The 11,637-nt window shown below is 44.5% G+C and overlaps 1 protein-coding gene across 2 annotated transcripts; it reads right to left on the bottom strand.

Annotated features, from left to right (window-relative positions):
* Positions 1-1,608: 1,608 nt before the first annotated feature.
* Positions 1,609-7,686, bottom strand: CMTR2 (cap methyltransferase 2). Of its 2 annotated transcripts, none has more exons than XM_079316541.1 (3): positions 7,664-7,686; positions 2,930-5,222; positions 1,609-2,311 (listed from the first exon to the last, which is right to left on the bottom strand). In XM_079316541.1, the coding sequence occupies exons 2-3, from the start codon at positions 5,201-5,203 to the stop codon at positions 2,249-2,251; spliced, it is 2,337 nt and encodes a 778-aa protein (XP_079172667.1). In that variant the 5' UTR covers positions 5,204-5,222; positions 7,664-7,686; the 3' UTR covers positions 1,609-2,248. The 2 variants fall into 2 exon arrangements, with proteins under 2 accessions (XP_079172667.1, XP_079172666.1); XM_079316540.1 differs by lacking the exon at positions 7,664-7,686 and adding an exon at positions 7,383-7,467.
* Between the last annotated feature and the right edge of the window lie 3,951 nt (positions 7,687-11,637).

Raw genomic sequence — 11,637 nt, 5'->3', positions numbered from 1 at the left:
AGATAAATCAATTCTTTAACAAGCAAGTCATCTCCATTTAGTAAAGTACTATGAAGATGTACTTCAATAAATCTCTTCAAGTTTCCTACAGAGGAAAAAATATTGTTTCAATATACAATTTCATATTATTGTTTTAATAAAAGGAGCCATTAACTGTGGTGCTCTAGTGCAAGTACAGGTAAAATTTCATCTCCCCAGTCTCAATGGGAGACACAGAGGACCTGACACAAGACAGAAAAAGGACATTTTTGTTAAATAGCTGTTCAGCCTGGAAGAAAACTCATTTGCTTTGGGATCAGTGCTTTGTCTTTGGTTTCCACACCAACTATTTAAACTCAAAAACTGCCAGGCATGCTACCATATTAAGATCTATCAAAATTCAAATAATATGCATAATCTAAATAATGTAGTGTATAAATTGACCTTAAGGACTGAAGAAGTTGCATATGCATCTTTTAAGGTCTGTAGCAGCAAAATGAAGACATCCACATTTTCCCTTTACTTTCCAATCTGCCATTTCATGTCTTTAGGCACTGTTTTTATACTGTTATATTGTGAATGCAAATATTTCATAAAACCTTTTATAAGCTTGAATACAATTCTAAGCATTTACATTTCCCTGTAATTCAGTAAAACCATAAATCCATTAAAAAGTATTTCTACCAAAATCAACCTGACAATCCCTGTAATGAGCACATCCAACCCAGTCTCCTGTTTCAAGGATGCTTCCAAAGTCCTCATGTCCCCTGAAGAACATTTTGACATTAACAGCCAAAGTCTTAAGCTTCTCTAAAACCAAGAGAGGCAAGGCTGTCATGCAGTTTAGCTTCCATTCAACTCCACTTCTTGCATGAAGATTCCCCAAAAACCCCCAACTAGCTGTACAGAAATGGAGGTATCAGAACAGGATTCATTTCCTGTGTCATCTCACACCTCCAGGACACAGAATGATCTTCCCCAGCTCTCTAATTTGGTGCTTACTTCCAAAGAGAAAGGCAATGAGGAAATAATATAATAATTGCAATCAAATTGAGATAGCAAGCAGTCTCCAGACAAATTGGATAGCCAACCCAATCACCTGGAACCCCTTTGCAGTGCAGCAAAGCCAGCCCAGAGGAATAAGGCACACAGCTTTTTCTGAATCACACCACTCAGTGAAGGCAAGCAATTGGGATGAGAACATTTGGATAAAAATAAATAATACTTTGCAGACAAAAGTACAGTGTATAACAACCTTGTCCTACCAGAGCACTTGTCATAGCCAGAGAAACTGAAGGTCCTTAAGATAAAATCCTTGCTGCTAAGAGTTACAGCAGCCACAGAGAGGGACATGGACTAAAGCTCAGTGAAAGGCCAAGGGAATTGAGTGCAGGCTGCCTGCAATACTCTGACCACATCAGCAAGCAGAGTTTCTCTAAACTGGTCAACTCCAAAGTTAAAGTTGGAAAGAAATTAAGACTGTATCCTTCACTCATGAAGGATAGATCCAAATGGCAAGATGAAAAAAGCCTGGCTAAAAAAAATTAAAAATTAAACCTTCCAAGGTTCCCCTGCTGCATTTCATTGATTTCTTCCATGTTTGGTAAAGAAGCATGTAAACAGCAACACTGAAAACCTAAAATAAAAGGCTTTATTTTCTCCAAACAACATTTGTTTTCCTTTTTTTTTAAAAAAAAGAAGTCTTAACACTTTCAACATTTGTTGATAAAATCAAAATATACAACAGTAATGTAAATCAACATCTTTTCTTCTACTTCAAAAAATATATCCATCTTTCACACCAAAAGCCCACATTAATTATTTACAACATAAAAGCTTCATGGCTGTCCAACCCTGAGGGCTCCCACACAAACATGAACATACTCATGTGCACAAGAAAGGCAGCACACAACTGGTGAACTGTTTGTTCAGGTGGCAACACCTCAAAGCTGCTGTTTTAAGGATTTTTAGCATGGAAAGGCTGGCAAATCCCAGCAACTGCATGTTATATGAGCCTCTTGTGGCTGGTGGAAGTTTCCTGCATTTAAATGTCTCCTGAAGGTTCTGCTTGTTACAAGCCTAAGTGTCTACAGCCACTGGCTAATTCTTTTAGCAAATTTCATTCTTGAGAATTGAGCTCAGCTTTGGACCCATAAGAAGTCACAAGAGAGGGCTTGATGGCAATCCAAATTATGGCCTGAAGAGTAAGCAATGAACAGCCAGAGCCTGAGCACTTCTCTGGCATAAACAACTCCATTTGATCCTTCTGTCAAGTGACTGAAGTGTACAAAGAACTGGAACTCAGGATATCAGCATGGCATTCACAAAACAGCTGCAAGAATGAGATGGAGAAACCATTATCAGCCTTTGGCAAGGAAATTTTCATCTCAGTCCTCACTGACTCAAGTGCTAAAGAAGAGGCTGATATTCAAAGGCTACAAGGTGAAAATTCAAAAACTCTTGTTTAAGAATGGTAAATGGGGACATGTACACCCATAACCACCATATCATCCAAAATGGTAAGGCAAGTTACACAGGATTTACCTCACATCACCATTAAGAATTAAGCCAACTGTAAATGCAAGGGATGCCAAAAGACAGTTTTTAAGGATGGCAATAGGAGGCTCTTAGGCTTATGCTCACTCCACTTCCGTGGAGCCCTTGCTTCCACGGAGTCAAGGATTCTATGTTACTCTGCATCCTAAAACACTCACCTCAGCAGCCAGAAATCAAGGACTGGTTTTCTTTTCTCCTATTTCCTACATAGAAAATATAGTGCGAGTAGGATTGATGGTTAAAAACATCCTCCCAGCACTCTCAATGTCGCGTCAGTTTTGTATTAATGTTAGAAACATTGTTAATGTGAAAGTAACACCTTCTGCTTGCCTGTGAAACAAGGTCCAGCAGCAACAATTCACGCAGTTCTATTTTAAAGCGGAATGTCACTAGCCATTTGCTGCTGCTGAGCTTGCACAATCAGGTGGAGCCGTCTCTTGGCAATGGCCGTGTTTAAATCCCATAGAAACTCCAAGAGCTTGCCCTGGAGGAGAATCTCCATGGGCACGAACTGCAGGACCTGCTGGGGGGAGTCAGCGTCCAGCAAAGAGCCGATGAGGGCGCGGAGGTGCTGCAGGTAGTCCAGCACGGGCGCGGGGATGCCGCGGTACCCGGCGCACAGCAGAGCGGCGCCGGCGCCCAGCGGCTCCCGCCAGGCCGGACACGCGAACGAGACGCTCCTGAAGCAGCCGTGCAGGACGAACACCAGGCCAGCTGTGAAACGGGTCAGGCAGGAGAGAACTGGCAGAACCAGCGCGTCTCCTGCTGCCAGCTGCGCCAATGAACGCAGAACGCACTCCAAAAGCTGCTGCTGGTACTTGGGCTCTCCATCGTACAGCAAAGAGAGGGTGAAAGGCAGCAGCGTGGCCGAGTCCATGGGCTTTATTTCCATACTGGGCTGGCTTTCTGTGTCACAGAGGGAGGGAAAGCCCACCACAAGGCACTTGAATTGGTCACTACAACTTTCATTTAGATCTTCCTGATGGCACCTGGAAAGATCAGACACTTTTGCCAGTATGAGCTCACCAGGAAGAACTTCACAAGAGTGACAGGGCTGCAGCATTGATCTGCTTTTCAGCCTCCCACCACCCAACTCCTTCACAGCTTCGTTAAGATTCTCCAAGACCTGAACATCACAAAATGGAGAACACTTTATCCTTGGCAATCTTTTTCCTTCCAAAATGTACCAATAGCTGCATTCAAGGTCAGAAAATGATCCTTCCAGGATGCACATGTTCCCAGCATTATTTAAACTATGTTCCTCAGCCCAGTGATTAAAATAGCCCTTTACAACTTTATCGTTCCATGTCAGGGTTTCCATCATCTTCCTTTCGTTGTATGTACTAAAATATTTGTTTCTTTGTCCAAACCATTTTGCATTCATGCTGCAACCAGCCTGGGATTTCTTGACAAGCCAGTTATTTCTGCCAATGGGTTTCATGTGGAACTTTTGCATGAAGAACTCTACTGCACAGTCTCTTAACTTGTTCAGTTTCATCTGCTCTGCTTCTTCCATGCGCTCAAAAAGACGGATGTTCTCAGAGATAGTCTCTACCTGGAACTTGTGGAAAAATATGCAACACTCTTCATGTGTTTTAAGGAACGATTCTGGTAGTGCATGCTGGGAGAAAAGGGCTTTGTTGACCATGTCTGTTCCAAAGTTCTGCATCATTTTAGGAAGAAGTGGATGAAGGCTTTCTCTGCCCATATAGCGAAGGCAAACCACATAGGCCTCTGAGTTTCCTGGTTTGCTGGTGGCTGGTTTAAAGACATGGACCTCCTCAAAAGAGCAGTTTAGCAGAAAGAGCAGGTTGATAGAACAGTGTTCAAACAGAGTGAACATCTTCAAAACAAAGGATCCCCCAGTGCCCAGGATCATTAAAGCAGTGAGTGTTTCACAGTAATGAAGGGGTGAGACCAGAGCTTCCTGCTCACCTGGATTTCCCTGGCAATCAAAGCTGCCATCAGCAGTTACCAGGTGGACTGTGGTCATACTGCTCACAAAGCTCTGAAGCCCTGTTAGATGTCTTAATGTCATCACATCCCCAGTGTTATCTGGGCCAAAGTACCACCAAGGCAACGTGTTTGCTATCAGACGGTCATCCATGATCATCGTAAGAGTGTCATTGGCTTCATGGTAAGGGTTTAGGGAATTAGCTACCCAATTCCAGTGGCAAGGGACATGGTGGGACTTCAAGAAGTGGTTAAGGCTGGCTATAAAAGCTCCAGGTGCTTCACAGAGGTGGACAGAATTCAGTTCTCCATCTTGAAAAGCTTCTTCTGGGAGAAGAGAAAAACTGCACAGGATCTCATGAAATTTGCACCATGCCTGAGTACAGAGCTCAGCATTCAGAGATTTCTTCACGTGAGATATTATTTTTCCTGCTTTATTGGTAAATGAGGTGTGCCGATGCCAATCCTCAAGGTTTTTATCATTCAGTTGGTTCTTCACTTCATTCATTGAGTTCTTCAGAGCTAGGAGCGAGTGAAATTCCACATGATCACATGAAAAAACATTGCTGGGATCTGGCAGCTTCCATTCATCATTCACTGGTTTAGTGTAAGTAAATTTCTTCGCAAAGAGCTTCTCAATTTCAGAAAGAATTTCAGGACTGAACTTGTCAAGGTTGGTCTTCTGGTTAATACAAGGCTGCTTACATTTATCCATTCTTGGGTGGATTCACAATCTGGACAACAGCAGGGGAAAAGAAACCATGTCATTCAACCCATACTAATACAGAAACAAGAAAAGCTTTTTATAAAAAATAACAATGTGTCCTGCTTAACAGCTGTGTTCTGAAACAGAGGGAAATGCTTCATGGAATCATGCACCAATGAGGAAAATAAACAAGGTCTATCCTAAATAAGGCCATTTGGAAATCAGGATGTTCACCAGTTCAATCGCCCTTCTTGCTATTTACACAGTAAGTGAAGAGTCAGCTGGTGTTTGGCCCTTCACTAGCTCAGAGTATTCTGCTCACTGTATGGGTCTAACCACTTAAATACAAATATCTCTCTCAGTCACAAAAGTGAACACACCACAAGCTCTCCAAATTCAGCAAGCGGCCCAGAAATTTTATCATCTGATTATGGCAGTGTTTATCTGAGAACTCAAAGTATGGAGAGTGGGGAGCCACAAGCAAAGGCAACTTTGAGAGGGGGCACAGCTGCTGCTCCTCCAATTTCCCAAGTGAGAACAACCCTCCCACCAAACCCAGCATAATGCTGGGGGAGCCCCTCACTGGCACCCTCAAGAACTGCCCCTCAGCTGAAGGGCCCTGGGGGGATGCTGAGCACCAGCCAGTGAGCAAAACCCCTTTTCTCTGCTCAGCATTACTACTCTGCCAGTAAAAGGCAAAAAAGGCAAACCCTTGTGCCTTCCTTTAATGACTGAAAAAACAGTGATAAACCTGAAGTGAGAGGACTCCGTTGCAGCTGTGGTCAATGGGAATATGTGCTTGATGTTAAAGAAGAAAGTAGTGCTAAGTGTGCTGTGAGTGCACAAAGGCCAACAAATACCAGCACGCTCCACACAAAGCTGATGAGGCTGCTGCAATCTGCTCCAGCACTCAGCACAAAGCACACACTGCACAAGTGACAGGCACTAACCAGAAATCAGCCAGCCAGCAATTTATCCAAACCAAAATGTTCATTTAAGCAAAATAATTTAATCAAAATTACCACCCGAGATAGGAAATCTCTCAGCCTATCACATTAGCCATCCCTCAAGCCTCCCCACTCCCTTAAAAGCAAAATACAGTAACCTTAAGTGTTACATAACAACTGAGTCTGAGAAAATACTGGATTCAAAGTGAAAGAGCTGAGAAACTTTGGAGACAATGACCACCCTCAGCACTTTACTTTTCCCCTTGAATCCATGCACCATCTCAGACCACAGCCCACATCTGTCTCCCCTCATCACCATCAGCCCTCTGAGAAGAGAGGCACATGGTCACACACACAGTTGAGGTTTCATCTTGCCTTTCCCCAGTTTAAACCCTTTCAATGGCCAGATTTAATTTCACTGTCCTCTATGCAGATGTGCTCTGGCTTTAATCTCATAATTTCCTGTAGGATGTTCTGGGAAAAGAGGAAAACTGGGAAAAACACAGACCGTTGTGCCCTGGACTAGTTTATTTCATTTAAAACATCAGCTGGGAGTATGGGCTTTTAATTACAGCTCACCCCAGTTACTCACAGAAGAAGTTTGGATTGGAAGAGACATTAAAGACCATCTCATTCCACCCCCCCTGCCATGGGTAGAGACACCTTCCACTAGACCAGCTTGCTCAGGGCTCCATCCAACCTGGCCTTGGACACTTCCAGGGAAAGGGAAGCTACAGCTCCTCTGCACAACCTGTGCCAGGGCCTTGCCACCCTCACAAGGAGGAATTTCTTGATAATTAGTTTAAAACCATTCCCCCTCACCCTACCACTATCTGCCTGTGTAAAAAGTTACTCTCTTTTGTATATGCCTCTTTTAAGCACTGGAAGGAGTTCTAAGGTCTCCAAGGCAGACCTACCCCAGCTTTCTTAGCCTGTCCCAGAGGTGCTCCAGCCACAATACTAACAAGCTCAACCCTAAATCCAAGCTCGCTCAGCGAATGGCAAGAAAGGCAAACGCCTGTTTTTTCATCATCATTTCCAGTCCCCACCGGGCTCTGGGCTCGCCCCACCGCGCACCTTCTCACCCATGCCCGCTCCGCTCCCGCCTCGGCGCGGCCTGCCCGCCTCCCTCCGCCCCGGCCGCTCGTAGCGCCGCGCCCGCCCGAGGCGCCTCCCCGCGCCGCCCGCTCCCTACGCGAGCCCGCGGCTGCAGCGCGGCCCGCGGCCGCTCCTGCTCTTACCCGGCCCGGCCCCTCGCCCGCCGCCCGGCCCGCCCTCTCCTGGGGGGCACCGCCCTGGCCCGGCCCGCGGGGCCGCTGCCGCCGCTTCGCCATGGGCGCCGGGACTCCGTGAGGGGAGCTGCGCCCCGCTCGGCTGCGCGGGCCGGGCGGCGCGGCTGATCGGCTGCGTTTCCTCAACGAGAGCTAAAGAGCGGCTGTTTCTCACGGGGAAAAGGGAGCGGAGGAGCCGCCGCCGAGCAGCGGGGCAGGACAGCAGCGCTAGGAGTTCGCGCAGCACTTACCGCGCCCTAGCGCTGGCAGGTTGCTCAGGGAGAAAAGAGGAGAAAAGCCTTGTTGGGATGTGTGGCCACCCGCGGGAGAGGCAGGGCTGGGCGCTTTTCCCCCGGGCCGCCTGCCCGGCAGCCGCAGCCCGGCGCCATCGGCTCGCAGCGCTGCCGGGCCCGCGGCTCCGCACACGCTGGGGCTGCCAGCACTGCTGCTCCTCCAGAGCTTGCTGTGCCCTCTCTGACACACAAGAAGACTCTTCACATCGAAACCCACCTTGCTGCCCTTTCCAAATCCCCAGGAGACTTGTTACACCCAACTTGGGTTAGCAGGAGGTGCCTTGAAATATTAACAGAGTCATAATGAGCATCCATTGCAGCATCCCTGGAAACACACAGACACTTAGGCAGTAAAACAGCATGTAATCTGCAGACAGAAGCAGAAAGGTCAAAGCATATTCTTTATTACAGTAGGCAGCAGGTGCAAGTTGCTTTCGAGACATTAAATATTGTGGGGATTTTCCTATGTGCAGGTTCAGGAATGTGGCACTCCCCAGCCCTTCCGGAAATATAGCTGACAATGGAGCATGAGTAAGCAGAAATCCTTTTGCTTTAATATCAGGCTTCCTGCTATTGATTTTTGCACTATCACATACTCTTCATGAAACTAAATCCAATCCTAAGCCAGAAGTAGTTTTGGTACAGAAATTCAGTGTTATCAGTACTAGGCACTCCAGAACTGAAAAATTTTGCTTTAAGCCAAGTAACTGAGAAAAAACCAAAAGTCCTCTACATGTCCATCTTAAGGAGATAATAATGTATACATTAGGGATCTTTTCTCCTGCCCTAGATACATGAGAAGATGTGTAAGTTAAAGTTGTAACTGAGCACAGGAATCTATAACCAGACAACTTCTCTCCCCTCTTTTAAACCACTTCCATGCTTGCTAAAATGAAGCAATATTACTACAAAATAGAAAGAACCTTAAGTGTAGAAAAAGCCCAGTGCTACCTATAAATAGGAGTACAGGACTAAAACTCTTTAAATCCTTTGAGGTGGAAAAAGGAGGTAATGTATTTTTTCAAGCCAAGACTGTCATATTGACTCCTAATAGTGGTGTGACAAAATGGTACTTACTGGCTGCCTCATCAGAAAGAAGTTTATCCTAATGAGAAAGAGCTGAGGTGCAGATGGAAGATTTCTCTCAGTGTCTCAGTGCCTCTTCACCCTTTGACTGGCCTGTTTGAAAATCACCTTTACTCAACCAACATCTTTGGGTATGTAGAAGTAGAGGGAGAGCTGGGGCAAATGAATGAAAGCAGATGGGCAGCTGGTGAGATGTGGAGCTGAGGGTTTGCTGGGTTCTCCAGTGCCTGGTCTGGTCTCTCTTGATTGTACAGGGCACACATAGTGGCATTGCTAAAATCTTATCTTTAGCTCATGAGAATTTAAAGTTAATGGGAAGGTCAAAGATGTGTTACAGTCTGAAATGTTTGTGTTTGTAGTAAGAGCCTGAACAGAGCTTTCCTTTAGTTTTGGCTTTCTCTCTGATATCTCCAGTGATGCTGTGATGTTTTGATTGCCTTCCTTTTGTTGCTTCTGGGTATTCACACACCAGCTACAAGGTTTATACTGATCGACTTCTGTGGGTCACAGGTAATTAAAGATTGAGTTTAGGTCTTAATTCTTTTAAATTTCTTCTTAAGCACATCACTTTTCACATATTCTTGAGTGCTTGGATAACACTACCAAGAGAACAGCTACAGTTTAGCTCATAGGGGAAAGTGGTGTGTAAGCAAGACTTGACCTTTGCATTTCTACCCTGACAGGCTTTTACTGTAGCTTGCAGCTTCTCAGTGTCACACTCCCCTGGACTCCCAGAGATAAGGCTCTTCCAAATCACAGGAGAGAACAATTCATCACTGAACACATGATAGCACAAGAGTCCTAGCTAAAATAAATGTGATTGAATAGCATGCTTAAGAAAAATGTGATGCTTTTTCTGAAATTAAACTTTCAGCTCAGTTTCTGAGCCTCAGGATCCTCCTATGTTTTCTGAATTCTCTTCAAGTTAAAGCAGAAATTTGAGTAGACGCTTAATATCTTAGGCAAAATTATATCTCTTTTTTGTTTGTTTCAGTTTTTTGGTCCATGTAAGATACTTAAAATGAGGACATAGCACCTTCCTCCTTCATTAGCCCTACTTCTATGGGGCTACATTTTTATCAGCTGATCTACAGCTGGTATTTTCCCAATCAGACCATAACCTATGTGCACAGCTGTGGCACCAACAGATAGATGGAAGCATCTGTCTTTAAGGGAATATTGGGCAGTTAAACATAGGAAGTTAAACAAGTAGTCTTGTTTATGCCCCTGATTTTTTTTTTTTCTCTTGTAGATATATGGTATAACTCTACTATGTGGTAGAGCTGGGGAATATTGCTGGAGTGTTTGAGAGCTCTTTCAATCATAGAGGGAGTTGTCTGGGAAGCCTATGCTGAGCCATGGAAGAAACTTCATAGATTCCATGGGATACCCAGTACTTCTCACCCTGCTTCTAAAGATCAGTCCCAAACCCACTTGATTTTGCAAGATATTTGTAAATTGGAGTGATAGCATTGGTGTGGCAGAGCAGTTGACAGAAGGCTCTGTCAGACATGAGAAGAATCATCCACAGTGATTATGTGGATGATTATGATTGGATTTATTGCTAATGGAATATCCAAACTGTGTCACTGTGGTATCTAAATCACAACATTGTCATCTATTGCAATGTGGTGCACCATGCTGGGACAGCTGGTTGCCCTTATTGAAGTGGGTTTCCATGACCTTGGGGACTGATCTGTAAGGGTCATTCTTGTTCTGCTTCTGGCTTGCAGTCCAACATCAGGCAGATTTTTGTTTCACTTTCATCACCAGAGGAATTGCAGCCATTATCTGCTACAAGGAAAGTGAGTTGGGAAACTCCAGTAAACCGTGTCTGACGTAGCCAGTTAGTTAAATGACGTACAATTGTCTAACCTTTGACTCTTTAAACAAAAAATCACGGCAATGAAAGGGAAAATCTGTTGACTGTTCAATAATGTGTTGTTATTGCACCACAAACAAGATAATGAGGAAGCATTGATCCTGTTGGAACAGCACAAATACATCCTGACAGACCATGACTATAAGTGTTAATATGTTCACCTACTGACCTCCAGAAATCCGTGTTTTGCAAAGGGGGCTTTGGGGAAATGAGGACATGATCCTGAGACCTAGTGAAATGTCTGGCATTTCACTGTGTGAAAGTATTATCAATTATTGAAGAGGAAAACAGACCACAGACCAGGATAAACTTCAGTCCTGTGTTGTTTTGATATGCATAAGTGGCCTTCCTAGGGAGAAGTCATATTCTTCATATGGAGAAGCATATTGGAGCCCCAGGCAAGCAGCTGGCTGTGGAGCCAGGATATGAACTGCATTTACCTTTGTTGAACAGGGAAATATATCTATTGTCAAGGATTCTTAGTGATACATGGAGCTGTGTAATATAATTTAATTATCTGATAATTGTTTTCTTCTATGACAGGCCTGAAAGCATTTCTTCCCTATTCCTTATAATTTAAAGTTCAAGTTATTTGTTTTTGTTGTGGGCCAGATGGGTACCTGCCTTTTTTATTCTCTAGTCCACCAGGATCTGTGGTTTCTTTTCAACTTATCCTCACTGAAGGATTGTTTCAGCCCTGCACCACACCTTCCCCTGAACTCTCTGATTTTTGGCATGCTTCAAAGCACTTCCACATTGAAAAGCCAATCCATTCATCCCAAGCCTGACATACTGCTGATCCCTGGTTGTGCTATTTGTATCCCATCAGAAGGTACAACTCCTTTCCCTCAAATCCCAAAATAATCCTTTTTATACTCTTTCTCTCTGAGTTCCTTGCCACAGGTGCTTTTGCTTTCACAAACTCTCATAGCCACAACCCCAGTCTCACCCTTTGCTGTTTGAT

This window comes from Erithacus rubecula (genome assembly GCF_903797595.1).
Source record: "Erithacus rubecula genome assembly, chromosome: 12".
Taxonomy (NCBI): domain Eukaryota; kingdom Metazoa; phylum Chordata; class Aves; order Passeriformes; family Muscicapidae; genus Erithacus; species Erithacus rubecula.
Note: the sequence above shows the minus strand (reverse complement) of the source record. Positions and strands in the feature narration are given on the sequence as shown.